Consider the following 26,885-nt stretch of genomic DNA (forward strand, 5'->3'; position numbering starts at 1 on the left):
AACTCCTGGGCTCAAGCCTCACCCTTCTGAGTGGCTGCAGCTACAGGCACGGGCCACCCCGCCCAGCTCATTTTTTAAATTGTTTTGTAAGAACCGGGTTGGAGGGCGGGGGGACTCTTTACGTCACCCAAGCTGTTCCTGAACTCCTGGGCTCAAGAGATCCTCCCACCTCAGCCTCCCCTAACGTGACCACAGGTGTAAGCACTGCACCCACCCATCGCGCATTTTTTCTAATCACTGGACAAGGAAAGCACAATGACCATGCGGGGTCTGCGAAGTGTTTAATGCTCAAGGGGCTGCCGTTTTGAAAGGTGTCATGTAATTAACATATTTAGGTCCACTCATAGGGAAGAGGAAAAAAAAATTCTGGCATAGCACAGCAGTCAGGAAACTACGGCCCGCCACCTGTCGTTGTCAATAGTTTCCCTGGAGCCCAGCCTTGCAAATGGTTGACATGCTGCCGATGGCCGCTCTGCAGAATCGCTGGGACTAAGACCACAGGTCCAGAAAGCTTCAAATGGTTACTATCGGGCCCTCCACAGAAGTCTGCCCACTCTCCATACAGCATATGATGAAATACACTGCATTATACTGAATATTGAAAAAAAATATACTGCAACTATTGAAAAATAAACACAAACTGTATATACAAACAGGGAAAGACGTTCAAGAAATCATGAGAAAGTTTTATTTTAAACTCTGCCTGCCTCCTCAGGCCAGCAGGCCACATTCATTTGGTTTCGCTAGGCTCCAATGAGAAAGGAATTTGAGTTCTTGGGAAGAATGAACCATGGGAGAGTAAACAGGACTCTGGGCAACATTGTCTAAGTGGCGTCCCCGGCACGGGCCTGAACAGGACCAGCAGCCCCTCCGTTACTTATGCAGGCAGTCCCAAGGCCACAGGCCACTGAGAGCTGTGCAGGAAGCGTCCCCTTCTCCCTACCCAGGGTCTGAGCAGTATCAAAACTCAAGAATAAGAACAGAGGCCAAACCACCACCGTGGTTTGCCATCAGCTGACCTACACTGAACCCCAGAATCAAGCAGACAGGCCCACCACGGCCCAGCTGTGCAGGACGAGCCAGCTCCCCAGGTGGAAAGGCCTGCCCAGGAAAGTCGCCAGAACAAAGCGGAAAGAGCCGCTGGCTGAGCCAGTCATTCTTCCCAGGTGAATAATTAGACAAGCGCCACCTTGAGAGGCCAGGAGCATGCTTAGAGGACATTCCCTCCTCCCAGAAGCCGTGTGTCCCCTAGGGGGCTCTTCAACACCCACCTCAGTGCAGCCACACAGGGAAGGGCTGGCGGCTAGGCCACCCTGATGGGGACCTAGGACTACCTCACACTGCCCCACACCCACCGCCAATCTGCCCCTTAACCCAATGGTATCAGAGCATCTTAAAAGCACAACCACTAGACTCTGATAGCTGCTGTGTCAGATAAGAAGCAGGCCCCGTAGTGACAGACCACACACGGACGCAGCTGGCTCTTGGCTGCCTCACAGTCCACCTCTCTTCTCACAGTTCAGCACTTTATTCAAAAGAGTATTAGACATGCCATCCAGACAGCTTGTCCACCTTCACTCACAGCCTCACAATCCCAGAACCTGTGCTGCCCCCTGCAGAAATCCTGCGTGTCCTGGGGGCAGCCACCACACCAGCCCACGATGATGCTCTTCAAATTAACTTCTGTTTCTGTAGGAAAAGCAAAAGGAAAAGGATTAAATTCCTAATTGTTGAATAGATACCACTCATCGACTCTATATTAATTTAGTCCATCAAACCTTAGTCTAAAATGTGTGACTAACACCCACCAGAGGAGGTGACCAAACGCGCTTCGGTGAAATCAGGTAAAAGCTGTTTGCAAACTGTGCAGGGTCTCGGCAGATGCCCTGAGAATCTTTAGCTCTTCCGTCCACAAGGATTCCACCAAACTTAGTTGGTTTATCAGGGCCTCTTTTTCATCCTTCATATGAGACACCTGAAAGTTATTTTTTAATTATTGTTATTATAGTAAAACATATATGTATATATATATCTCATAGAATGTACCTTTTTAACTAATTTTAAGTGTATGGTTCAGCAGCATGAAGAACATTCGCATTGTTATAGATCCACTGCCACTCTCCAGCTCCAGAACTTTTTCTATCACCCCAAACAGAAACTCTACAACCATTCATCAATAACCCTATTCCCCTCTCCCCAAACCCCCAGTCACCTCTACTCCACTCTCTGTCTCTATATGAACTCGTCTGTTCTAGGAACCTCACAGAAGTGGAATCATACAGTATTTGTCCTTTCGTGTCTGGCTTATTTCATTTCCAATAACGTCTTCAAGCTTCATTAAAATCACTCTTTAAATCCCAGGCATGTTTTCATACAAATGAGCTGATTTCTCATTTAACTAAAACATTTACTAAATAAACACATCAATGAGAAAGAATGCTTCAAGTCACACAGTAACTTTTACTTTTTGCCTTTTAATAAAAAGTAAAGGCAAAGATATGGAATCAACCTAAGTATTCATCAACAGATGAATAAAGAAACTGTGGCATGTATACTCAGTGAAGTACATTCAGCCTTATAAAAAAGGAAATTTTGTCATTTGTGACAACGTGGATGAACCTGGAGGACATGTTGTCACATGGCAATAGGCCAGCACAGAATGACAAATACTGCATGATCTCGCTGTATGTGGACTCTAAATCATCAAACTGATAGATGCAGGGAGTCAAATTGTGGTCACCAGAGGCTGAGGGGTTGGAGGGGGATTAGGGAGATGTTGATCAAAAGACACCAAATTTCAGCTGGACCAGAGGCTGAAGTTCAAGAGATCCATGGTACATCGTGGTGACTACAGTTAGTAACAATATATTATGTACTTGAAAATTGCTAAGAGTAGATTTTAAGTGTTCTCACCACAAAAAAATAAGTATATGTGATCATGCATATGTTAAATAGCTTGATTTAGCCATCCACAATGTACACCTATTTTAAAACATCATGTGGTCCACTATAAACATGTACAATTTTTACTGACCAATTAAAAATAAAGAGGCCAGGTGCGGTGGCTCACGCCTGTAATCCCAGCACTTTGGGAGGCTGAGGTGGGCAGATCACCTGAGGTCAGGAGTTTGAGACTAGCCTGCCCAACATGGTGAAACCCCGTCTCTACTAAAAATACAAAAATTAGCCAGACGTGGTGGTGGGCACCTGTAATCCCAGCTACTCAGGAGGCTGAGGCAGGAGAATCACTTGAACCCAGGAGGTGGAGGTTGCAGTGAGCCAAGATCATGCCATTGCACTCCAGCCTGGGAGACAGAGCAAGACTCTGTCTCAAAAAAAAAAAAATAGAAAAGAAAAAGAAAAAATCAATGAAAATAAAGAAAGAAAAAAATTGAGAGAAAAAGCATAGGTACAATGTTAACAGTCAAAAATGGGGGCCAGATGCGGTGGTTCAGGCCAGACGCAGTGGACACTTGTAATCCCAGCACTTTGGGAGGCTGAGGCGGGTGGATCACCTGAGGTCAGGAGTTCGAGACCACCCTGGCCAACATGGTGAAACCCCGTCTCTACTAAAAATACAAACATTAGCTGGGCATGGTGACGGGTGCCTGTAATCCCAGCTACCCGGGAGGCTGAGGCAGGAGAATCGCTTGAACCTGGGAGGTGGAGGTTGCAGTGAGCCAAGATCGTGTCATTGCACTCCATCCTGGGCAGCAAGAGTGAAACTCTATCTCAAAAAAAACAAAAATAGAGATTACATCAACATTTATTTATTTAAGGCACTAAACAATGCTCTTATGAAATGCACTATCCCTAATAACATGTACAAAACAAGGAACTGCTGAATCAAGACACTTCTTTAAGGATGTCATATTCTAGAAACATACCTTTTGAAGCACAGCATTAGTCTCTTCTATGAAATAATAGCATATTTTCTGGGCTATGTCCAAACTTGTCTTCTCATTCGTATCTGAAATTACCTCCCCAAGAAGTACTTTTTTCCAGCATGTACTAGAACCAAAATGTTCCATGACACAATTTTAGCAGACTCTCAAAAAACAGACTTTTCTGTTTCAATGCAACACATAAACTCCTTCTCCTATTTCTCCAGGAGCATAATACAACTCATTCCATAAGCAGATTCCCCAAACCTCCACGCCACTTGCAGCTCCTGTGTGGAAGCTGACCAGGTAATGGGAAAGGAGGAAGAGGAGCTGAGAATAAAAAGCACGGGGGGTGGGTACTCTCTGCAAGCAAGGACTGAATGTTATTATCATCACAAGCCTGTGTCTGACCCATGAGTGAATGAAGTCCTGTTCCCGGCCATGGGAACGAAGCCAGTGACAGAACAGGAGGGCGAGTCCACAGCCGAAAGGCAGAGGACTAAGGAGCAAAGGCAGGAGTTTTCCTTCAAGTGACAGTCTGTCCAAAATAGTAGCAAACTGGGACACAATTCACAAAGCCAAATGCTCCGTGTCTGGAAGGAGGAATCTACAGCAAGCCTTCATCCCCATGCAGGTCATTCCAGTGCTCTACCACAAAGGCTCGCAGGAAATGGGGCTCAGTCAGCAGGCAGGGCCCACTCTGGCAGGTCTGCTGTGGCAGGTGCAAGGGAGCCACAGCAGGACGCGGAGCAGAGGTGGCAGCGCCAGACCTAGACACTAGAAAGAAGAACTACTGGGAGAAAAGAGGATAGAGGACCAGATTCTGAACACCGAGAATCTGGAAGTGGAAGTGGCTTCGAAGGGGAGGAAAGATGGCTGCTGTGGAAGTAAACAGGAGCCCATTAGATTCAGAACAGCTGGCAAGACACAGCCCGGAATAGTCTCGGAAGGCTTCAGTTTCAGAGATGACAGGTGAAATGAGTTCTCAGTAAAGAAAAAGGAAATGACTGTGTGTCAGTCAGAATGGTTATTCATGAATAACCATTACCTAATTTAATCTTCACAGTTACCTAGCAAAGAAAGCACGATTATCCCCATGCTAGACTCAAAGAAACACTCAGGAAAGTTGAAGCACTCACCCTAAGTGACAGAGCTAATGAGGCAGAAAGAACTGCAAACACGCATCAGCCAGAGCCCCACACGTGCTTTTTCCGCCACCCACTCCGTAAGCAGTAACTCAAATGGAAGAAAAGAGGCCTAAGGAAGACCTCTGGGAAACAGCCAGTTGTTGTATTTAATTTTAGGCTGAAGTGTCCAAAAAGGACTCATACCTTGTTGCCAGAAGGATTTAAAGAAGCTAACATAAGTACATACAAAATAAAAGGTAAGATGAATGAAGGCAGAAAACAAGACAAAGGAAGACAAAAGGAGAAAAGACAAGACAGCAGGAACGGGCCAGTGCGAAACCACACACCCTAACACTAGGTACGACTGGATGGACCTCAGATTTGCCTCTCAGTTTTCCAGTGAACAAGAAAAAGAAGGAAACATCAGTTAAAGAATTCATAGTATCTGTGAGATAAAAACACTCTATTTGCTAAGAATAAAAACAAAAACTACGTCTAGTGTTGAGACCAGAGAGAAATTTTACTCCAAAAGTTCCTAGAGAAAAAGAAGGAAGCACCATCATCTCATCCACAAGAAGAACAGGCGTCACTGAAGGGGCACCAACTGCTCCCAGGCACTGTGCCTCCTCCTCTCAGTCAGTCCTCCCAACTGCTCAAGGACAGCCGGCACCATCTTCAAGAGGTTCTCCCTGGATATCTAGCAGCAGAAGGTTGAAGGCTGCTCTCCCTGCCAGGGACTCAGGCTAAAGCTGCCCCTGCACTGGGTACAGCACAGCTGGATGTGCCGACAGGTGGCTGCGGGGAACAGGACTGACAGCAGGCAGGAACATGAGGGAGCCTGGCCAGGATGCACATCCACACCGGGGACTCCCCGACCTGCCTCCCCCATGGAAAAGTCCAGCCCTTCAGTCAGGTTTCTGGATCTGCCCCAGGGCAGGACCGACGTCAGGGGCTCTAGCTCTACTTGTCCTCGACAAAAGCTACCTACTCTAAGACTTTCCTCTGAACAGTGCCAATGCCCACACTTTTTAAAGGATTTCAGGTCACCAGGAAGAAAATATGAGTAGAAACAAAAAAATTATCAAAACTATGTATTCTGATTACGAGTCTAAAACCAGAATTCCAAAACAGTTAAAACTTAGAAATGAAACATTCACTACATGGGCAAGTTACATAATGAGAAAGCAACTCCAGTGTCTGACATTCCTTTTTCCTCCCTGGTTGGGTATCTGAATGCAAGCCAAAAACAAACAAACCCTCCAAAGTTCTATCTAGCCTGTTGCTACAGCTTAAGACCAACACATGTGAAACTTACAATTTTTCAGCTTCCAGACATAACAACTTAAGGGCTGTGAGTAGCCTCCAAGATGGTCCATCCCATCCGAATGTCAAATTTCTGAAGTAGAAAAACAAATAATGACAAATCAGTCATTTCAGTATTTCATGACCTCATAGCAAACGACTGAAGAGCCAAATACCTTTTTAAAGGGGTTGCTAAATGTTATGTAACCTGCCATCTTGGTCAAAGGACAAGAGAAAATCAGTCCGCAAATACTTAAGAAGAAAGCCTAAGTAACAGAAAATTCTCTCCCCATTTTTTTTCTAAAGAGTAAACAGCTGGCCGGGCACAGTGGCTCACGCCTGTAATCCCAGCACTTTGGGAGGCTGAGGCGGGCGGATCACGAGGTCAGGAGATTGAGACCATCCTGGCTAACACGGTGAAACCCCATCTCTACTAAAAATACAAAAAATTAGCCAGGCGTGGTGGCAGGTGCCTGTAGTCCCAGCTACTTGGGAGGCTGAGGCAGGAGAATGGCGTGAACCCGGGAGGCGGAGCTTGCAGTGAGCCGAGATTGCGCCACTGCACTCCAGCCTGGGCGACAGAGCAAGACTCCGTCTCAAAAAATAAAAGAAAAAAAAAAGACAGAAGCTTGAACATGGATGAGGGGCCAGAGGCAAGGCCCATGCACTGGAGTTCCCAGTAAAAGAAACGCTTAAGAACTGGAACTACCCTGGGCATCCCACTGATAGCAGCCACCACTGCCAGGCTGCTCTCACACCACGGTGGGATCATTTCAAACTTAATTTCATCCAGAAAAGAAAATCCAAAAGGGAGAGCCTTGAACCCTGTTTAGCCACTTGGCATGGAATCACCTCGCTACCCACCTACCCCAAGAGCCTGAACCATGTTGCCAGGTGCGTGGGCCCTCCTGAGGCCCAGCCTGGCCTTTCCACATGACCACAAGGGAGACAGACTCACCCTGGGCCACCCATCAACGCATCCAAGCTCTCTTTTGGTACCATAATTTAATATTTCTAGCTTGTACCTTATGTCCCTAAAGAAGTTTCTTTCAAGTATCTTATACCCCTTATGTCCTCCACAACATCAAGCACAGTTTTACTGCACATAGTAAGTGCTCAATACCTACCCGTCAGCTGATACAGGGTCAGGAGGTGTCTCACCCCCATCAAAAATTTAACCCCAGGTTTTCCATGAAAATTTCCTAAAGAAATAATTTTAAGAGGGAAAGAGAAACACTTACTCTATATAACCATGATCCTTTAAAATAGAAATCTTTTTGTCCATCTGTTTATCTGTTGATGGAAGATATTTAACAAGTATTTCTACATAAAAAAAAAAATCAGACTGTTAGGGCATGAATTTAGACAAAAGTATGTCTCCCTTCCCTTCTCAACTCACTTCCTTTCTCCTTAGCAACCCAGACATGCATAAACAGTTCCACCTAATTCACACAAAGGAAGTCTACTCTTCAAGTCCAATTCAGTCACATCAGTACTGAGTCCCTGAAAGGCTGTAAGAATTTCAAGGCTGGAGGACTAAACACGCATAACCTCAGCTTGTGCTCCCACTAAGTAAATCCACCAAAAACAAGCAGGTCATTAGGACATGAGCATGACTGTTGGAAAATTACAGTCAACAGAAGTAGAGGCCCTGCAAAAACAGGAGGAAAGGTTTACAACACTGAGCTTTTTCCAAACCAGAATTCAAAGGAGTCTGGATATTAGTGACTGCAACTACAAAAAACTCAAAGTAAATATGCACAAATTAACAAAGCTATTTGGAGAAGCAGGGTAATGAGGGATTTTTCTATTTTATTTTTAAAATGTAAATATAACTAAAATATAATTTTTGCTCAAATTAATTTATTCAACAAATGAACACTTCATGGACATCAATATTAAATGTATCAGGATTTTGAAAACATGAAGCCAATCTCAAAGCTGGTTTTCTAGCAACAAGACCCAGTTTTTGCTTTTCTATTTTTATTTTGAGAAATCACATTATTATTCTGCCTATAAGATGCAGTAGTAACAGCTTGGCCAAGTTTCTATTTCCAATCAAATCTATATTTAAAAATGCTTCAAATTATATATTTAATAAATCTCTTGCCGTTTTTTCATGGCCTAGAAAACTGCTTCTCTACAGTTTCAGAAAGGGAAATATCAGTCTTCTATGTACTTTTTTAACACTATATTTGGAATTTTCACATTGTAAGTGTAATGGCTAACTTACTATTTTAAAATAATAAAACTGGGCAAGGCACAGTGGCTCACTCCTATAATCCTAGCACTTTGGGAGGCTGAGGCAGGCAGATCACTTGAGGCCAGGAGTTCAAGACCAGCCTGGCCAACATGGCGAAACCCCGTCTCTACTAAAATTACAAAAAGTAGCCAGGCATGGTGGTGTGTGCCTGTAATCCCAGCTACTCTGGAGGCTAAGGCACAAGAATTGGCTGAACCTGGGAGGCAGAGGTTGCAACGAGCCAAGATCACACCACTGCACTCCAGCCTGAGCAACAGAGTGCAACTCTGACTCAAGAATTATAAAACCAATGATAATGGCTAGTTAACAGATTACAAAAGAACATACATGAAATCAAATCTCATCATGGCATCCACCTCCAGAAACAAGGACTATAGATAGATTTATCTCTGTGATTAACAGTGTCTTACACACAGTAGGTGCTTAATAAATATTTTGTATTCATTGCTCTCTAATCCTATTTTCTTTAGTGCCAGTGACAACGTCTCAGTATAAACATTTCCATCCTTTAATACTGTATTTATTTCCTTAGCAGTTTTCCTTTTCTTCCATTCTATCTTCTGACCCAATGCAATGAAAACTTCTCAATTATTCTTATCCTGAATATCAGTCAAAACTTTGCTGTTTTTACTTCAACACTGAAATTACATAACAGTAAGGCTAGGCCTACCTATTAGAAAATTAGTGATGTGTCTGTCAGTCTCACGGTTTTGATATTTTTATTAAAACTGAAAATACACATCTCCAAATGGGGAAAAAAATTGTGTAGTGTTAATGTTAAGAACAAAGTTGATTCCAACCTCTTGAGACATAAACACAAGCATGAGGATTATGGACGGAAACAAATCCATATTCCAAGAACAGCCGCTGATTATCGTGAGGGCCGTAACAGATGAATACCTCTTCATGCTTTCTCCAACGCGAAGTCGTTCTAATTTCATAAGAGTGAGTTTCTTCATTAAATGCTGCTTTTACCTAGAAAGAAAAACTGTTAAAGGTATTTTTTAAAGTAAGGTGTAAAACTACAAAGCTGATTAAGTTATTACATAATATTAATGTGAGTCAGGTGCAGCTTTCAAACACCCATCAATACATGTAACTACGCACAGGGAAAATGCCATTTCCGGTTTCATCCACCTCGACTTCACCCCGTTGATGATGGAGGGAGCCCTGCCCTAGGGGTCTGGGGATGGCCACACCACAACACCCGACACAGCACAGATGAGATCATCAGCAGTTTATTAGTCACGTCCACTCACAGCCCAGGGAAGGAGGACATGGTGGTGCCAATAAACTTTATCTGTAAAAAGCTACAGAGTAAATATGTTCAGCTTTGCCAGCACTATGTGGTCTCTGTCACAAGTTGTTGTATTTTTACAATCCTTTCAAAGTGTAAAAACCATTCTTAGCTCAGGGTTCTCGGGCCACAAGCCCACAGGCTGTAGTTTGTGGTGTGGTCTTCCTACAGTAAACTATAAAATCATTGTTTTGGCACATAAATGTACCAGAAGTCCTAATAAAAATAAATCACTGCACTGGGGACTGACAGAGTCCTCATGTCTAGCATCCTAAAGCACTACACACCCGATATTATTTCATCGACATCAACCACAGAAACCTCACCTAATCCCAGGCTCCTTTGCTCCTGATTGTTAAAGATACTTCTTTCTACAAAAGTAACAAGCAGACAGCCCTTGTTCCTGGGCTAAGAAAGCAGAGCAGGAACCTCCCTAAGCTCTGATCTCACGTGGAGAGCACGTGAGCTTAGCACGTGGGCTCACAAGGCATGGCTGCTCTTCTCCAGTGGAACGTCACGTGAAGGCGATGGCCAGGACATGGATCCCAGCCATGTCCCTCCACAACACACCCCAAAGGGGTTACAGGTGAGCCGACTGATGGACTCTCTTCTGCTCTCCAAGCCAGGCCTCTACCCCTGCATGCCCCGCAAATACACTCATTTCCTAAATGAGCCACCTGGGGAAAACGCTGGGGAGGAGGCGATCTGTGACCACCTCCCAAATCAGGTTTCTTTCATTATTTCCCAGAACCCTTTCCCCACAAATACCCATCCATTCAATAAACATTTACTGAACACCTACTATGTGCCAGGCCCTGCCATGAGCACTGGGGTGACAAAGGGGAACAAGACAAAGACCCCATTCTCAAAGATTTCAGAGCTCAGTGGGAAAAAGAGCAAGTCAGTCAGTGATCAGAGCAAAGAGAAATGCTGTGACAGCTATAACACCAAGTTTAAAAGGACAGGGCAGGAAAACAAGCTGGGCTTCAGTCCCGGAAGGAGGAACAAGGGAGAAGGAAGGAAGGCTCCGCACCACGGGCTGCTGGGAAAGACCGGACAGAGGACGCAGCACGAGGCTCTGCAGGCCTGAAGAGGAGAGTGGAGAAAAGGGGCCGAGGCAAGCACTGCAGGAGGGACAGTGGGGTCTAGAAGAACAACAGGAGCCTCCTGACGTCAGGCCAACCCGACAGGGTCACCTGAAGCCGCCGACGCCATCTACAGCCACAGGTTCTGGGCGGTGGAAGCCTTCCTATCCAAATAGAATAGCTGCTCCCTTGTCAGCTTCTCACCTGGACATGTGGGCTATGATTCAGCAGGTCCAGGTACGGAGCGAGCGCACAGGTGTCCGGCTCTGCAGAAAGGCATTCCCACTGCCTGGGCCTCAGGTACACGGCTCTGGTGTTGACGGTGCACCAAGCCCACAGCAGGGCACTGTAGCTGAAGATGCTGTCAACAGCCTCCGCAAACAGAGGCTGCAGAGAAGAGAAAAAGTCTCTGGAGGAAGCAAAGAACTCCTGCACGTGGGCTCTCTGCTCTTCAGCCTTTGCTTTTAAAGATTTGGGAAGAAGGTTCACCACTTCTGGCTCCAAACAAACAGGGCAGGTATAGGCCTTGGGTAAAATCTCCAGGTAAGGCTTCCAAAGAGATCGGTCCCCAGCATGCTTTTCTGAAACTAAAAAGGTGCACAGCGCCAGCAGAGGAGATGGAGGAGGCTTCCACCTTTGAAAATTAAAAGCCAGTTTAAAGGAATTACTTTGATTCAAAATATGAAATAAGCCAAGCAGTTTGTTTTGCTGCCAGAAGGAGTGTGTTCAAACTGTCAACACGCTCAGTTTACTTAACAGACTCAAAAGAGTTCCTTCCTCCCTTCCTTAAGGCTCTTCCTCTCCGGGGGAACACAGCCCCAGTGCTAGTGCTCTGAAAGAGCCATACTTACATGTCAGAAAAACTGACTCACTAAGCCAAGTTCCAGGTTTGTTTGCAAGAGATTCCTCTTTGCAAAAAAACCTCTTTGCTTCCAACTTGGTTCTCCAGTTGTAAAGCTTTTGACCTAACTAAGTCCATTTGTCTCACCTATATAAAGATATAAAATATGGTGGGGAAAAAATGGTGGAAAGAACTGAGACCTGTAGCATCTGATATAGTAATCACTGGGTACACAGAGCTATTTAAATTTAACCTTTAATTATTTAGAATTGAATATTTAAAATTCAATCCCTTGGTGAGATAAGCTATGTTTTAATTGCGCAATAGCCATTCAGAGCTAGTGGCCACCATACTGGACAATGCAGAAAAAACATCTCTGTCATTGCTAAAAGCTCTATTGGAGGGCACCAACCTAAAACAAAACTAAATATGCTCATATACACTTGTTGCAGTTCTAAAGCTTTTATTCCTAAGTTTACCTGCTTTATTACAAATTATGTATCACAGTATTTTTATTTGCACAATTGCCAATAAAAAGATCTCATGTTGCCTGAATGTATTTAGAAAAAGTTTTCATCAATCCTTTAACATCCAGATTCCTATACTGCCATACATTCCACTCAAAATTTCAGAATGATTCAGAAAATGTTAATAATGACAGCATCGTTGCCTCTACACAGGCCTAAAAGACTTATTCACTTTCTTCCAAAAACATGCCAGGGGGAAAAAAAGACCAGCACTTACCTAATGGTTAAGAAACAGTATACGCCAGGCACAGTGGCCCTTTGCCTATATCCCAGCACTTTGGGAAGCCAAAGTGGGTGGATCACTTGAGCCAGGAGTTCGAGACCAGCCTGACCAACATGGAGAAACCCCGTCTCTACTAAAAATACAAAATTAGCAGGGCATGGTGGCGCACACCTGTAATCCCAGCTACTCAGGAGGCTGAGGCATGAGAATTGCTTGAACCCGGAAGGTGGAGGTTGCAGGGGGCCAAGATCATGCCACTGCACTCCAGCCTAGGCAATTCAGCAAGACCCTGTCTCAGAAAGAAAGAAGCGGTATACTCTTTCAACCCTTGTATTTAGAAATCCCTTCCACTGCGGGTCTCACTCTGTCCTCAAAGATGCCCCAAAACAAAGGCCCAGCAGAATGTGTGCCAGAAAACAGTTCTGTCACATCATCCTCCTCTCTTCTATACCTAAATAAAACTAATTCTTTCACAATGTCAACAGCTCTTCAAAGTTCAAGAAAAACTGAAGTACAATAAGGGCAGAAATAAGAGAGAGTAACTTACATTTGCCAAGAGCTACTATGATGGAAGAGAACAGGCTACTATGAGCCAAGGCACTCAGCTGTGATTTACATATATTATCCCATTTAATTTTTATTTCTTAGTCAGTGATGGATCGGGATATCATACCCACACTCCAGGAAGCCTATTAAAAACCTTAGAAATGCCATTTACAGTGAATTAAGAACAAACTTTCTGGCCAGGCACGGTGGCTCACACCTGTAATCCTGGCACTTTGGGAGGCCGAGGCAGGTGGATCACGAGGTCAGGAGCTCAAGACGAGCCTGGCCAAGATGGTGAAACCCTGTCTCTACTAAAAATACAAAAAAAAAATTAGCTGGGCGTGGTGGCAGGCACCTGTAATCCCAGCTACTTGGGAGGCTAAGGCAGGAGAATCGCTTGAACCCGGGAGGCAGTGGTTGCAATAAGCCAAGGATCACGACACTGCACTCCAGCCTGGGCAACAGGTGAGACTCTGTCTCAAGCAAGAAAAGAGAGAGAGAGAGAGAGAAAGAGAGAGAGAGAGAGACAGGAAGGAAGGAAGGAAGGGAGGAAGGAAGGAAGGAAGGAAGGAAGGAAGGAAGGAAGGAAGGAAGGAAGGAAGGGCAGGCAAACTTTCTAGAATGGAGTAAACTTTTCACATCATTCAGGTATTTATCAGCTCTACAAAGGACTGGGTTCTAATGAATTATGTCTCAAGTGACATATTTGCCAATGACAGACCTTAAGGAGAAGCACTTGCACCAGGTAAGCATGTGTGTGGTCACTTACTTAGTAATGTATGCCCCTAAGTAGCTTCGAATCACTGTGTCCGTGGTAAGCAGGCAACTCTCAGGCAATGAAATAATCATCTGTCCCTCCTGGCCAAAAGGAAAGTAAAGTTGAGGACGCCTGTGCTTTGGGAAGGACCCATGAGTATGAGTCTTACAAAGTCTTTGATCCCACAATCACCTACCAGTAACCTACTATAACTCAACCAAAAGCCACCAATGAGCCCACCAATGGAGTCACTCCCAACTCTGTGAGTCAGCAGATGCACACGAGGCTGCTCCAATGCCAGGTCCCACAGCCCCAACAAAAATGAAAGGTTAATTACGTGACTGACGCCCACAAGCAGTCAACCCTTCACCAGAATGAGTGGTGGAAACATGTTGACAATTCAAATTATACTGTTTCTTCACTTTTTTTTTGAGATGGAGTTTTGCTCATCTCCCAGGCTACAGCGTGATGGCGCGATCTCGGCTCACTGCAACCTCCACCTCCCAGGTTCAAGCGATTCTCCTGCCTCAGCCTCCCAAGCAGCTGGGATTACAGGCGCCCACCACCATGCCCAGCTAATTTTTGTATTTTTAATAGAAACAGGATTTCACCTGTTTCTTCACTTTCTTATGTCAGGAAATAGTGCTACCAATAGCAAACAGACAGAAACTACCCCAAAAAATTGTATCCAGTGAAATCCAAGTGGCCAGGCGATGGTCTGCTCTCTACATAACCCGCGCCTATGAGCTAAAGGAAGGCCAGCATGCCCAACACAGTAAGCATCGAACTCTACCACTTGCAGGAGTATCGTTTTCAGTGTCTCCCACTGAGATAGAACCATAGAAAGAAAAATCAGATGTAAAGTAATAGAAAACAGTTTAAATAAACACAGCATGAAGAAGCCAGATGTAAGACTCTCCTTTAATTCTAACTGGCATCTAAGTTGGTTAAAAATCTCAGCCAAGGCCGGGCGCAGTGGCTCATGCCTGTAATCCCAGAACTTTGGGAGGCTGAGGCAGGTGGATCACTTGAGGTCAGGAGTTCAACATGATGAAACCCCATCTTTACTAAAAATACAAAAATTAGCTGGCCATGGTGGTGGGCGCCTGTAATCCCAGCTACTCGGGAGGCTGAGGCAGGAGAATCACTTGAACTCGAGAGGCCAAGATTGCGCCACTGCACTCTGGCCTGGGCGACAGAGCGTGACAAATTTCTCATCTCAAAAAAGAAAAAAAAAAAATCTCAGCCAAAAAATCTTCCGGGATCAATTTCTGGTTTCCTCATCTGTAAAGCAAGATTAAGCTGGATGATCACTATGGTCACTTCCCATTCCAACATCCTATGATCTTCTGGTTTGAAAATATTTGGGTAAATCTCTTTATCATCAAAATGCAAACTGTACACTTCACTGTGCATTTCACTATATGTAAAATATGTCTCAATTTTCAAAAACTTTTAATAAAACAACCACATTTGAATGTATATGTGAAACAACTGCCAATTATTTCATGACCTAAACAAAAACTACCTGTAGTTACTGCTGCATACATGACATTTCTCATCCCCAAATTCTGCTACAGAATAAAGTCAATTACACCTTCCTCCAAAAATAAAAATATTGTACAACAATATGAATGTACTTAATACTACTGAACTTCAAAATGGTTAAGATGGTAAGTTTTATGTCAGATGAGCTTCCGGGTTTATGGATTCATGGGCTGCTTCCACCTGCTAGGAGGGTGGTGCACTCTAACTCGGGGACAGAAGCCCCTGTGCTCAGGACTCTTGCAGACCTCTATATCTGGCTGTTCATCTTCCATAATCAGCTGGCAGACGTTACATCCAACAGGAAATAATCTAGGCAAGGAAGCACAAGCTGATCAAGATGTGTAGTTCTGTGGCTGCCAAGTTGTGGTTTTCGACAGATCATCACATCAGGGAAGACTATCCTCAAAAACAGATTTTACGAGCATTGAAGGCCAAACGTTGTGAGGAGGAACTGGACTTCAGGGCTGTGGTGATGGATGAGGTGGTGCTGACAATCGAGAAAGGAAACTTGGGTCTGCGGATCAATGGAGAGCTAATCACTGCCTACCCACAAGTGGTGGTAGTCAGAGTACCAACCCCTTGGGTGCAAAGTGATAGTGATATCACTGTTTTGTGCCATCTAGAGAAGATGGGATGCCAGTTAGTGAACCGACCTCAAGCCATCCTGAACTGCGTTAATAAGTTCTGGATATTTCAAGAGTTGGCTGGCCACGGTGTTCCTCTGCCAGATACTTTCTCTTATGGTGGCCATGAAAATTTTGCTAAAATGATTGATGAAGCTGAAGTACTGGAGTTCCCAATGGTAGTAAAGAATACGCGGGGTCACAGAGGTAAAGCCGTTTTCTTGGCTCGAGATGAGCACCATTTGGCTGATCTAAGCCATCTTATTTGCCATGAAGCACCATACTTGTTCCAGAAGTATGTTAAAGAGTCACATGGACGGGATGTACATGTCATTGTCATGGGAGACCGTGTGGTTGGCACCATGTTACATTGTTCAACAGATGGGAGAATGCAGAGCAACTGCTCATTAGGTGGTGTGGGGAATGATGTGCTCATTGAGTGAACAAGGGAAGCAGCTAGCTATCCAGGTGTCTAATATCCTGGGGACAGATGTGTGTGGCATTGACCTGTTGATGAAAGATGGCGGCTCCTTCTGTGTCTGTGAGGCCAATGCAAATGTAGGTTTCATCACCTTTGATAAGGCTTGTAATCTAGATGTAGCTGGTATCATAGCAGACTATGCCGCCTCCCTTCTACCCTCTGGCTGGCTCACCCGGCGTATGTCCCTGCTCTCTGTGGTGTCCACTGCCAGTGAGACTAGTGAGCTGGAGCTGGGTCCTCCAGCCAGCACTGCTGTTGACAACATGAGTGCAAGTTCCGGCTCTGTTGACAGTGACCCTGAAAGCATGGAGCAAGAGCTGCTCACCAAGCTCCCAGGGGGCCTGTTCAACATGAACCAGCTGCTAGCCAATGAAATCAAACTACTGGTGGACTGACTCCACTGGTAATTAACCAACAAAACCCTTGTAAAACTTTCTTTCTTTTTTCTTTTCTATTTTTAAAACCAACTTGCAATGCTGTTCACAGAGGATGCTCAGGAAGATGAGAGAAAATTAGTAGGATTAGTTGGAGAGAGTGGGAGATAGATGAGACCTCTGCTAGAAAGATGTTACTTTCATTTACAAATCCTACAGACAGGCAGAATAGGTGGGGTATAGAAAAATGTCAGGCTGTCAGTTACCCTTTTAAATTGCTAAAAAATTTGTACGCTCATAGGCCATGAGGAACAAATACTTTTTTTTCATGGTCCCTTGCTTTTGTTTTTGTACAAAAAAAAAACGGTTTTGCTACAAATATCCAAGCAGCATAACTTCACATTGTGTTGGAAGATTTGTCATCAGTGAGGAAAACATCTGCTTAAATTACAGGAATTTTTGTATTACACAGCTCTGAAAATTCTGCCATTTCCTTATTAACTAGCAGCTTTAGTTTGTAGTTTATGAAATCTTGAGGGGCTCTTTTACTGGGATTTCTTATTTTTGTTTTTCATTTTTTCCCTCTTAATTTGGCAGGAGGGTCAAAGTGAATATAACCCAATAAAGGCTTCTTAATGACAAAAAAAAAAAGTTTTACGTTACATATATTTTACCACAATTAAAAATTTTTAAATGCTGAAAACATTAACACGGCATAATAGAATTACAACATTAAAACATACCATTCTTTATATATTGGACTTCTTGTGTTTGTGATTTTCATCTGTTTAGGAGAGATAACCTGAATTCCCTTGCTGACTATGCTTGCATTTTAAAGAAACTATACTTTAATATTTTAAAAACTTATCTTTTTAACACAACATTTTTAACAATTAAAATTACTTTTGGGCCAGACATAATGACTCATGCTTGTAATCCCAACACTTTGGGAGGCCAAGGCGGGCAGATCACCTGAGATCAGGAGCTCAAGACCAGCCTAGCCAAGACGGTGAAACCCTGTCTCTACTTAAAAAAAAAAAAAAAAAAAAAATTAGCTGGGCATGGTGGCACACGCCTGTAATTTCAGCTACTCGGGAGGCTGAGGCAAGAGAATTGCTTGAATCCAGGAGACGGAGGTTGCAAGGAGCCAAGATTGCGCCACTGCACTCCAGCCTGGGCAACAGAGCAAGACTGTCTCAAAAAAAAAAAAAAAAAAAAAGACCTTTTATCTACTTAAAAAAAAAAAAAGATACCATTCCTTAGCCTAAATATATGTACACATCTGAGTGCGAGTTTTAAATAGAGAATTAAAAATAAGATAATTTTTAAATAAAGGAAGAAATTAATTTCTGGCTTCACAGAAAATCGTGCGCTAGAGATCCTTTAAAATAGCATCGGAAGAATGAAAATAAAGCCTGGAGGCTGTCATTTACTTCCTCATTTTGTAGGTGAGGAAACAAAAGCCAAGAGTATGAGGGGTCTCATGCTGGGGCCCCCAGGCAGCTGAAGGCAGCTGAAGGCAACTCTGGCCCAAGCCTGAGGCCTCATCCTCCCCTAGCTCTGGTTTCTACCTGCCGCACCACGACTGCCTCACAGACAGCAGCAGCTCCCTTAGCATACTTAAAACGTGATCTGACATGTAACATGTGCTGTGGCAGAGATTGCTAGTTGCCTATCCCAACACGCCTTCTCTCCCCCTCCTCACTAACGGAATCCTACTTAGAGGGCACGTGGCTGGGGAAAGGCCAGCATGGATCTCCTCCCTTGCAGCTGGCTAGGGCTGTGTACCTGATCACTGGCCAAGGACAGAGGGACTGGAATTTCCTTAAAGGAAGGAAGCCTGCCCTTCCTCACCCGCTTGCTCTCTCCTGCTGCCCAAGTTCCAAGACCCGCACCTTGACCTGAGGGTGCAAGTTCCCTTAAGGACATGAGAGAGCTGGAAGGAGTTGGGGCCTCTGCCAGCCATGGGACTGCCCCACCAGCCAGGGTAGCCTACTCCAAGCTTGTTTCTATGAGTGAGAACAAAATAAATTTCCATGCTGCTTAAGCACCTCAATTTTGGGCTTGTCTTTTATTGCAACAAACTTAATCCTAGTTGATAGAACCATATTCAAACATATCTATTAGGTAAGTAAGAAATGACTATATGTCTGAAATTTTTTTAATCCACTTCGTTTGAAGCACAAAAACAAAGCAGCAAAATCTACATTGGGTTTCAGGGATCAAAGAAAAGTTCTCACCTGCAGGGATGTTTGACTCATCAGCCCTCTTCCTGTACCTAGGAAAGCAAAGACAGAAAGAGAGTAAATCCTACTATACACTTCAAGGTCCTAGAGATACCATTATGGAAAAAAAAAAATGTGAACTTCAAAATTACACAAGGCTGAAGCTGGATGTCTCTCAGCCTTTGGTTCCCAGGGAAAACAGGGAGTAAGAAAGCTATTCCAGAAAATGTCTTGACCTCCAGTGAGTTATAATCCTTGAAGGGCAAAGTCAGCTTCAGAGGTGAGACCTAAAGAGCACCATGGACTTTATACAGACCTACTGCTGGGCCTCCTGCAGGACGCTTTGGGCTGGACTCTCTCCCCTGGGTCCTACCAGCTAACAAGGTGCTATTCCCAATGCCCAGCCAACCTCTGAGGCTAGAGCCCCAGGCCACTTATCCCCATTACCAAACTCAGCTCTCCCGAGTAAAGACCTTGAGACCCCTTTGATTGGCCGGCTGGCCAGCAAACCCCACTCAAGTCCCCACAAAGCCTGCAGACATCCTCCCCTCTGATCAGGTAACCCATGAGATGGGCTCTCCATGACTTGGTGAGCTCAGCTGGGTAGGTCAGCTCCAGCTGTTCCCTGTGAGCCAAGGCTCCGGCTGGAGCACAGTCACCATAGTAACCTCAGCAGCTGCATTAGTACCAATTAATTCAATAAATTCCTTTATTTAAAAATTAATACCAACTTCCAGAAGTTTCTCCCTCCATGCCTAAGCTTCTGCTCCTGGAACAGTCAGACGAACATTGAAAGGATGATCAGATGACAGCTTTTCTGGCAGGCATAGGTATTACATGATCATAAGAGGCCTAAAGCATTAATGTCTCCAATTCATCATTCTTCACCTTTCCTCTCTTAGCTCGGAGGGAAAATAATTCAGTCAAGTCAATGCAGGACTACTGGGAGCTCCCGGCTCACGGTGGCTCACTGCCCAAGTCCTCCATCAGTTTCCCGCAACTTAAATTTGATGCTCCCAGCTCATGGTGGGAATTCCTGCCTCATGTCTTCCATCAGTTTCCTGGCAGGTTAGAGTTGATGCTCCCGGCTCATGGTGGGAATTCCTGCCTCAAGTCTTCCATCAGTTTCCTGGCAGGTTGGATTTGATGCCCCTGGCTCTTGGTGGCAATTCCTGCCTCAAGTCCTCCATCGGTTTCCCAGCAAGTTGGATTTGATGAGTCCCAATTCTTCTCCCCTCCCAGGAGGATACTGACTGCTCATACAGCTAGTTCTAGCGTTAACTTACTTCATTGATTTTGTGTACCCCATTGTGGAGTTAATCATCCCTGTGCGCCAGAACTCCTCCTGGAATCAATTACTAATGGGAAGATTTTCTTCTACGTGGTTATCCTTCCAAAAACTTACATGCTAATCTAAGTAGAAATTCTCTCCAAACATATATATGAACAAAAGCTGGCCTATGGAATACATCTAGAAGATCCTTTACCTATATTTATATGATAGATAGTGTTTAATATCAAAAAACATATAGTAATCTACACTTACTTTCATTTTCATATTGGATATACTAGGCAAAGTAGAAGTGGCCATTAGGAACTCATAAGAGTAAAGCTTATTACAAATGTCTCAAAGCCTCAAAATTTCCACTATCATCAATCTACATGGGAGGCCCTGACCTGGCTAGTGCTTTTGGTGGTGAAAGGAAATGCTGGGGTCAGTTCCCAAGGCAGAAAAGAAGACAGAGTCTAAAGATGGAATCCTGCTTAGGAGATTTCCTGTGCCCCTCCACAAACTAAGATGAATTCCCCAGAGTTCATACATTTTGACTGAAGCCCAAAAATGTCACCTCCTATCATACACTAATTAAGAGCTAAAAACTACATGAAGCACTTACAGAAGGTTCCTTGTCCCCAGAACTGTAAGCACTGGCCATGGGTCACTGCCAAGCCACTGTGCTTTTGCACCTGCATCACTGGAAATCTGGGGTTGGGGCCAGGGCAAGTTGTTCTCACTTTTAAAAATAGGAACTCTTTACTGCTCCAAATTACAAACAGATGACCTATTCTCAGGTATTCCAACTAAACCATCTGCTGATTCCTGCTTGATGATTTTAAACCCATCCTTCTTAGGGGAAATGACACCAGAGATGTAGGCAGGCCTTAGACATGGCAAGTTTACTGCTGACACTACTGACTCTCTTGATCATCTGGGGAAAAACTCTGTTCTGTACATTTAAGGGTGTGGCTTTTACTGACCATCTTTGACACACAAAAACAGAAAGTCAAGCGTTATTTTAGAGGCTGACAATATGGTTCATGAACATCAACTAGAAGGGGCCCTAATAGAAAATGGCTCAAATCAAGCATTTTAATTCAAAGTCATGATGTGTAACTGACTCATGGAGAACAACTTTACACACATCACCTCACTCAGCAAGGGGCACATATGGGAAATCATTTGCCTTGGCGTGGGGTATATGAGGAAGTTAATTTGCTCAAAGTTCAATTACCTAATGGGTACTTGAGTAATAATTCTAATGGCCAAGGGGAGCATTGTCTGGTATATGCTTTGACTTTTCTGTAAGGTGCAGCCTGCCCTGTGATGTAGAATTTTGGGGCCCTAATTGCACCACTATCTCTGTGCTACAGCAGACTCCAAATCCTTTTAAAGAGCATCTTGATGGCCGGGCGCGGTGGCTCATGCTTGTAATCCCAGCACTTTGGGAGGCCGAGGCAGGCGGATCAGGAGGTCAGGAGATCGAGACCACGGTGAAACCCTGTCTCTACTAAAAATACAAAAAAAAATTAACCGGGCGTGGTGGCGGGCGCCTGTAGTCCCAGCTACTCGGAGAGGCTGAGGCAGGAGAATGGCATGAACCCGGGAGGCGGAGCTTGCAGTGAGCCGAGAGCGCGCCACTGCAGTCCGGCGTGGGTGAAAGAGCGAGACTCCGTCTCAAAAAAAAAAAAGAGCATCTTGGTCCTCCCTGTGGTTATCTCCTGCCCACCCGTGGGAAGAGTGGAGTGGCCATGTATGCAGGCACACACCCATAGCAAGCTGCCCAACTTCTGTGAGAGAATGTTCCAGAAGAAAGTGGTTTTTGTTTTTTGTTAGTTTTTTGAGACAAGGCCTCACTCTCTCGCCCAAGCTGGAGTGCAAGGGCATGATCATGGCTTTCTGCAGCCTCAACCTCCCGGGCTCAAGCAATCCTCCCGCCTAAGCCTCTAGAGTAGCTGGGACTACAGGGCACACCACCACGCCTGGCTAACTTTTGTACTTTTAGTAGAGACAGGATTTCGTCATATTGGCCAAGCTGGTCTCAAACTCCTGAGCTCAACTGATCTGCCTGCCTCAGCCTCCCAAAGTGCTGGGATTACAGATGTGAGCCACCGTGCCTGGCAAAATGTTAACCTAACCTCCCTAATAAGCACAAGTTCCAGAAGAGAATGTCAGTCTACCTCAGCTCAGTGCTGAGGCCCACCACTCTGCAATTAACTGGCCACACATAGGGGGCTCCTCCTCCAACCCAAGGGGAACACATGCAAACCAGCTGAAGGACAATATCTGCTGAGGCCCACCTGCAAGAGTGGCCCCTACCATCTATCTGGCTCTCGTGTGGGAAAGGGCAGGACAGCTGAAGGCTAGATCTTACCTGGAAAACAAGCAGGCGCTAAGTTTGAATCTTGAAACTTCCTAGCTTTCAGCCACTTCCTCAGCTCTATAAATTCAGACTTGTGGCTCTCATTCACTATCAGGCAAGGAGAGAACAAATGGTGATTAAAAGCACTATATAATCAGATTAAATTCAGACTTGTGGTTCTCATTCACTATCAGGCAAGGAGAGAACAAATGGTAATTAAAACCACTATATAATCAGATTACCATTTTTAAAAGAACATGTCTGATGAAATGTGTCAGACAGACTTACAAAATAGTTAAGAACTGGTGTATCGAAACATAGAAAAGTTACAATAAAAACACAGTATTGGCCAGGTGGAGTGGCTCACATCTGTATTCCCAGCATTTGGGAGGCCAAGGCGGGAGGACTGCTTGAGGCCAAGAGTTTGAGACCAGCCTGGCCAACACAGAAAGACCCCATCTCTTAAAAAAAAAAATACAATATTATAATCTGGTAAGACCACCACTGTACATGTGATCCATCAACCAAAACATACTTATGCAACATACGACTATATTCATTCAATGTAATCCTAATCAAAATTCAAGCAGGCTTTCATACAGGAATTAACAAGATGATCCCGAAATTCATGTGGAAATATAAAATGCCTAGAATAGCCCCAATATCTTTGAAAGATTGATTTTAAAACTTATTATAAAGCTACAGTAATCAAATTAGTGTGATATTGTCAAGACAAACACAAATAGGTCAAAAGAACAACACAGAAAATAGGAAGAGGTCCACATGTAAATGAACAACTGATTTTTGACAAAGTGCAAAGGCAAAAAGATAGTCTTTTCAATAAGTGATGATCAAACAACTGGATCTCCATCAGCAAAAAACAAAACAAAACAAAAAAGTGAACTTATCAATATCTTGTACCATATCCAGTTGGATTTACATAGGACTTTCCAGATGGCCAAGCACTTTTGTGTTGAACGAGATATAGTATCTTCTTCAGACAGGGTTACCCCGAATTTGAAGTCATAAATTTACATCCAAACATTGATATCCTACAGGTAGCTAAAGGTCAAGACCAGAAAAAGAAACTGGGGAGTCATCCCCAGAGAAGACAGTTGAAACAATGAGTTAGATATCTTCACATTCCCACCAGGATCTAAAAGAATACAATGGCACCACTAAAAAGAGTGTTATTTAAGAAATATTCTCTTTGGGCTGGGCACAGTGGCTCACACCTATAATCCCAGTGCTTTGGGAGGCCGAGGCAGGAGGACCACTTGAGCCCAGGAGTTCAAGACCAGCCTGCACAACATAGTGAGACCCTGTCGCTAAAACAAATTTAAAAAAACATTAGCTGGATGCAGTGGCACGTACCTGTAGTCCCAAGTACTTGGGAGGCTGAGGCAGGAGGGAGGCTAAGGGAGGAGATCACTTGAGCCTGGGAGTTCAAGGCTGTAGAGAGCCATGATCACACCACTGCACTCCAATCTGGGTAACAGAATGTACCTTGTCTCCAAAAAAAAAAAAAGAAAGAAAGAAAAAAGAAAGATTCTCTTTGAACACTGTGTGCCTTTGAGAAAAGCTGTGTGTTAGGCTGAGCATGGTGGCTCACGCCTGTAGTCCCAGCTACTTGGGAGGCTGAGGCAGAAGAATCACTTGAACCAGGGAAGCAGAGGTTGCAGTGAGGCAAGATCACACCACTGCACTGCAGCCTGGGTGACAGAGCAAGAATCCGTCCCAGAAAAAAGAAAGAAAGAAAGAAAAGCTACGTATGAACAAACAAGCAATCACAAAAGGATTTATTTTTTCATTACTGGAACTAAAAGAAAAACTGTACCTCCTCTTGATTCAGAACTTCTGCAGAGTTTTCGTCTTCTGTTCCGGCTTGTTCTCCCTTTTCCTTTCTGCATGCTAAAACTGCAGTTTCTTTTTTCTGAAACACAGTTCTATTTTTTCAAAAAGGACAAAACTGTATTTCTGTGGAAATGCTCAATCTAAAATAAAAAACATTTCTTTGATTTACTTTCCAGTTATATGATAATCACTGTTCTTTGTACCTTTAAGTATACAAATGCATGTTTTGGTAAACTGTTTCTCTCAAGTGCTTTTGTACATGAAAGGTTTATACGGTGAGCTAAATCATGATCCCTACAGTAACAGAATTCCCATTATATCAGTCCCTCTAAAACAGTTTTATCTTGCAGACCTAGTGACTACAGCTTAATCTACTAAAAATACAAAAAATAGCTAGGCGTGGTGGCACAGCCCTGTAATCCCAGCTACTTGGGAGGCTGAGGCAGGAGAATCGCTTGAACCCGGGAAGGGGAGGTTGCAGTGAGCCAAGATCACGCTACTGCACTCCAGCCTGGGCGACAGAGCGAGGCTCCGTCTCAAAAAATAAATACATAAATAAAAATAAAATAATGGCTGGGCACAGTGGCTCATGCCTGTAAAACCAGCACTTTGGGAGCCTGAGGCAGGCTGAGGTCAGGAGTTCGAGACCAGCCTGGCCAACATGGTGAAACCCCGTCTCTACTAAAAATACAAAAATCAGCCGGGCGTGGTTGCGGGCACCTGTAATACCAGCTACTCGGGAGGCTGAGGCAGGACAAATCGCTTGATCTCAGGAGGCGGAGGCTGCAGCTAGACGAGATCACGCCACTGCACTCCAGCCTGGGCGACAGAGCGAGACTCTGTCACAAAAAATAAATAAATAAAAATAAAAGATAAAATAAAATAAACCTACTCCTAAAACATATGAGGGCAGAATGAGCAAGAGACAAGAACTCCAGGCAATATTAATACCGCACTTCCGCAGTATAAAGTTCATTATTTGACCTAACGAAAGTCGGCATGTCCAGCTCCAGAGGCAAACGGCTGCTGGTTCGGTCCGGGTCCCAGCGCTCAGTCCACAGACCGCGCCGGGAAGTGTCCCTAAGACTCCCGGGCCCTCGCGCAAGCTGTCCACCAGCACCCTGCTGAGGACCACGTGAAGCCCGGTGACCGCCACAGACACAGGCACCGTCCCCGCCCCCATAGTCCTCAAACTGTAGTCGTGAGGCCGTCCTACGGTCCGACACACACCGCTCGCGCCGCCACAGGCCAGCCAAGCGAGCATCGGACCTCGGGCCTCCGGCTCCTTAGCGTTACGCAACGCGCCGGAGCAATATGCGCTAAGTGAACGACTCCACAAGATGAGAGGTTACTGCAGCGCACACGATAATGCCCGCCCTGGAGGGGACCTGCGACCTGAACTCAGTTCTTTTTACGCTGATGAATGAAAGACTAACGAACGCACCAGGGGGGACTCTGCTCCCGTTACCAGGGCAACTGGAGGCCCGACCCGGAAGTCCTACTAGCTCACCTAGGCGCCGGCGGCCGCTTCCAAGATGGCGGCTGCAGTGGGCTGGCACAAGGCACGTGAAAACACCAAACAGCCCCAAATGAACGCAAGTTAAAGGAACGGGCCAAAACTGCAGAGGGAGAGGCTGAAGGCCATCGCGCCCGCCTGGTGTGCTTAAGCAATCGCAGTCCTCAGTCTCCCGGGTCCGCCCCTTCCGCCCCAGGCGGAAGCTTTCGGCTCGCGCATGCGCAGTGTCCGCATGCGCAGTTGACTCCCCGCCAACTCCCAATACAGTCGGGGGACGAGGTCGGCATCCCCACATCCCCATAACCCCTACCTCGAGTCAGGGGTCAGAAAACCCAGTAACCCGCAGGCGGGCAAGCTGCGCACTAAAGAGCCGGCCTGCGGAGTCTTTCCTTACGAAGTTAAACCACCTAGGGCGCGCGGCCCTGTTCGCCCCGACCTCGGGCTTTCCTGCCAGGCTGGATTTGCCGGGTCGAGTCACTTTGCTCGCCAATCCCCGCCCCCATTCCACCGTTTCAGTCTGGCCCCAGGATCCGCCTCACAGGAAAATTCTAAATAATATATCTAAATGCCCCTTCTTCCAATAGCGGGAGCTCGATTTCTGCCCCACCCACCCCCACTTTGATTATGGGCTATGCCTAGTAACTTGATTCCGAAGAGTACAGCCTGGAATGGTGTTGGGGGCTACTGTAGAGAAACGTGGCAAACAGTACCTTACCAGGTAGTCAAGGATAACATCAGGAAGAAATCATGCTGATAGCATTTTCCTGTGTTATC

At 45.0% G+C, this 26,885-nt stretch overlaps 1 protein-coding gene and 1 pseudogene across 1 annotated transcript; one reads left to right on the forward strand and one right to left on the reverse strand.

Annotated features, from left to right (window-relative positions):
- Positions 1 to 266: 266 nt before the first annotated feature.
- On the reverse strand, positions 267 to 26,885 carry SETD4 (SET domain containing 4). The gene is made up of 12 exons (XM_030806060.1): positions 26,822 to 26,885; positions 24,579 to 24,687; positions 22,754 to 22,849; positions 19,119 to 19,156; positions 13,865 to 13,953; positions 11,163 to 11,592; positions 9,377 to 9,551; positions 7,555 to 7,636; positions 6,327 to 6,407; positions 3,888 to 4,011; positions 1,809 to 1,975; positions 267 to 1,689 (listed from the first exon to the last, which is right to left on the reverse strand). The coding sequence occupies exons 2-11, from the start codon at positions 24,649 to 24,651 to the stop codon at positions 1,841 to 1,843; spliced, it is 1,323 nt and encodes a 440-aa protein (XP_030661920.1). The 5' UTR covers positions 24,652 to 24,687; positions 26,822 to 26,885; the 3' UTR covers positions 267 to 1,689; positions 1,809 to 1,840.
- On the forward strand, positions 15,601 to 17,700 carry LOC105738741 (annotated as a pseudogene).

The sequence above is a fragment of the Nomascus leucogenys genome, chromosome 25, assembly GCF_006542625.1.
Source record: "Nomascus leucogenys isolate Asia chromosome 25, Asia_NLE_v1, whole genome shotgun sequence".
In the NCBI taxonomy this organism is placed as follows: domain Eukaryota; kingdom Metazoa; phylum Chordata; class Mammalia; order Primates; family Hylobatidae; genus Nomascus; species Nomascus leucogenys.

Excerpts from the sequence above, each read along its gene's own strand:
- SETD4 (XM_030806060.1), bottom strand. The coding sequence starts at position 24,651 with ATGCAGAAAGGAAAAGGGAGAACAAGCCGGAACAGAAGACGAAAACTC. Across the intron at positions 22,850-24,578 it reads AAGTTCTGAATCAAGAGGAG|TGAATGAGAGCCACAAGTCT; the intron begins GTACAGTTTTTC and ends CTTGCCTGATAG. Across the intron at positions 9,552-11,162 it reads ATCATAGCCCACATGTCCAG|GTAAAAGCAGCATTTAATGA; the intron begins GTGAGAAGCTGA and ends TTTTCTTTCTAG.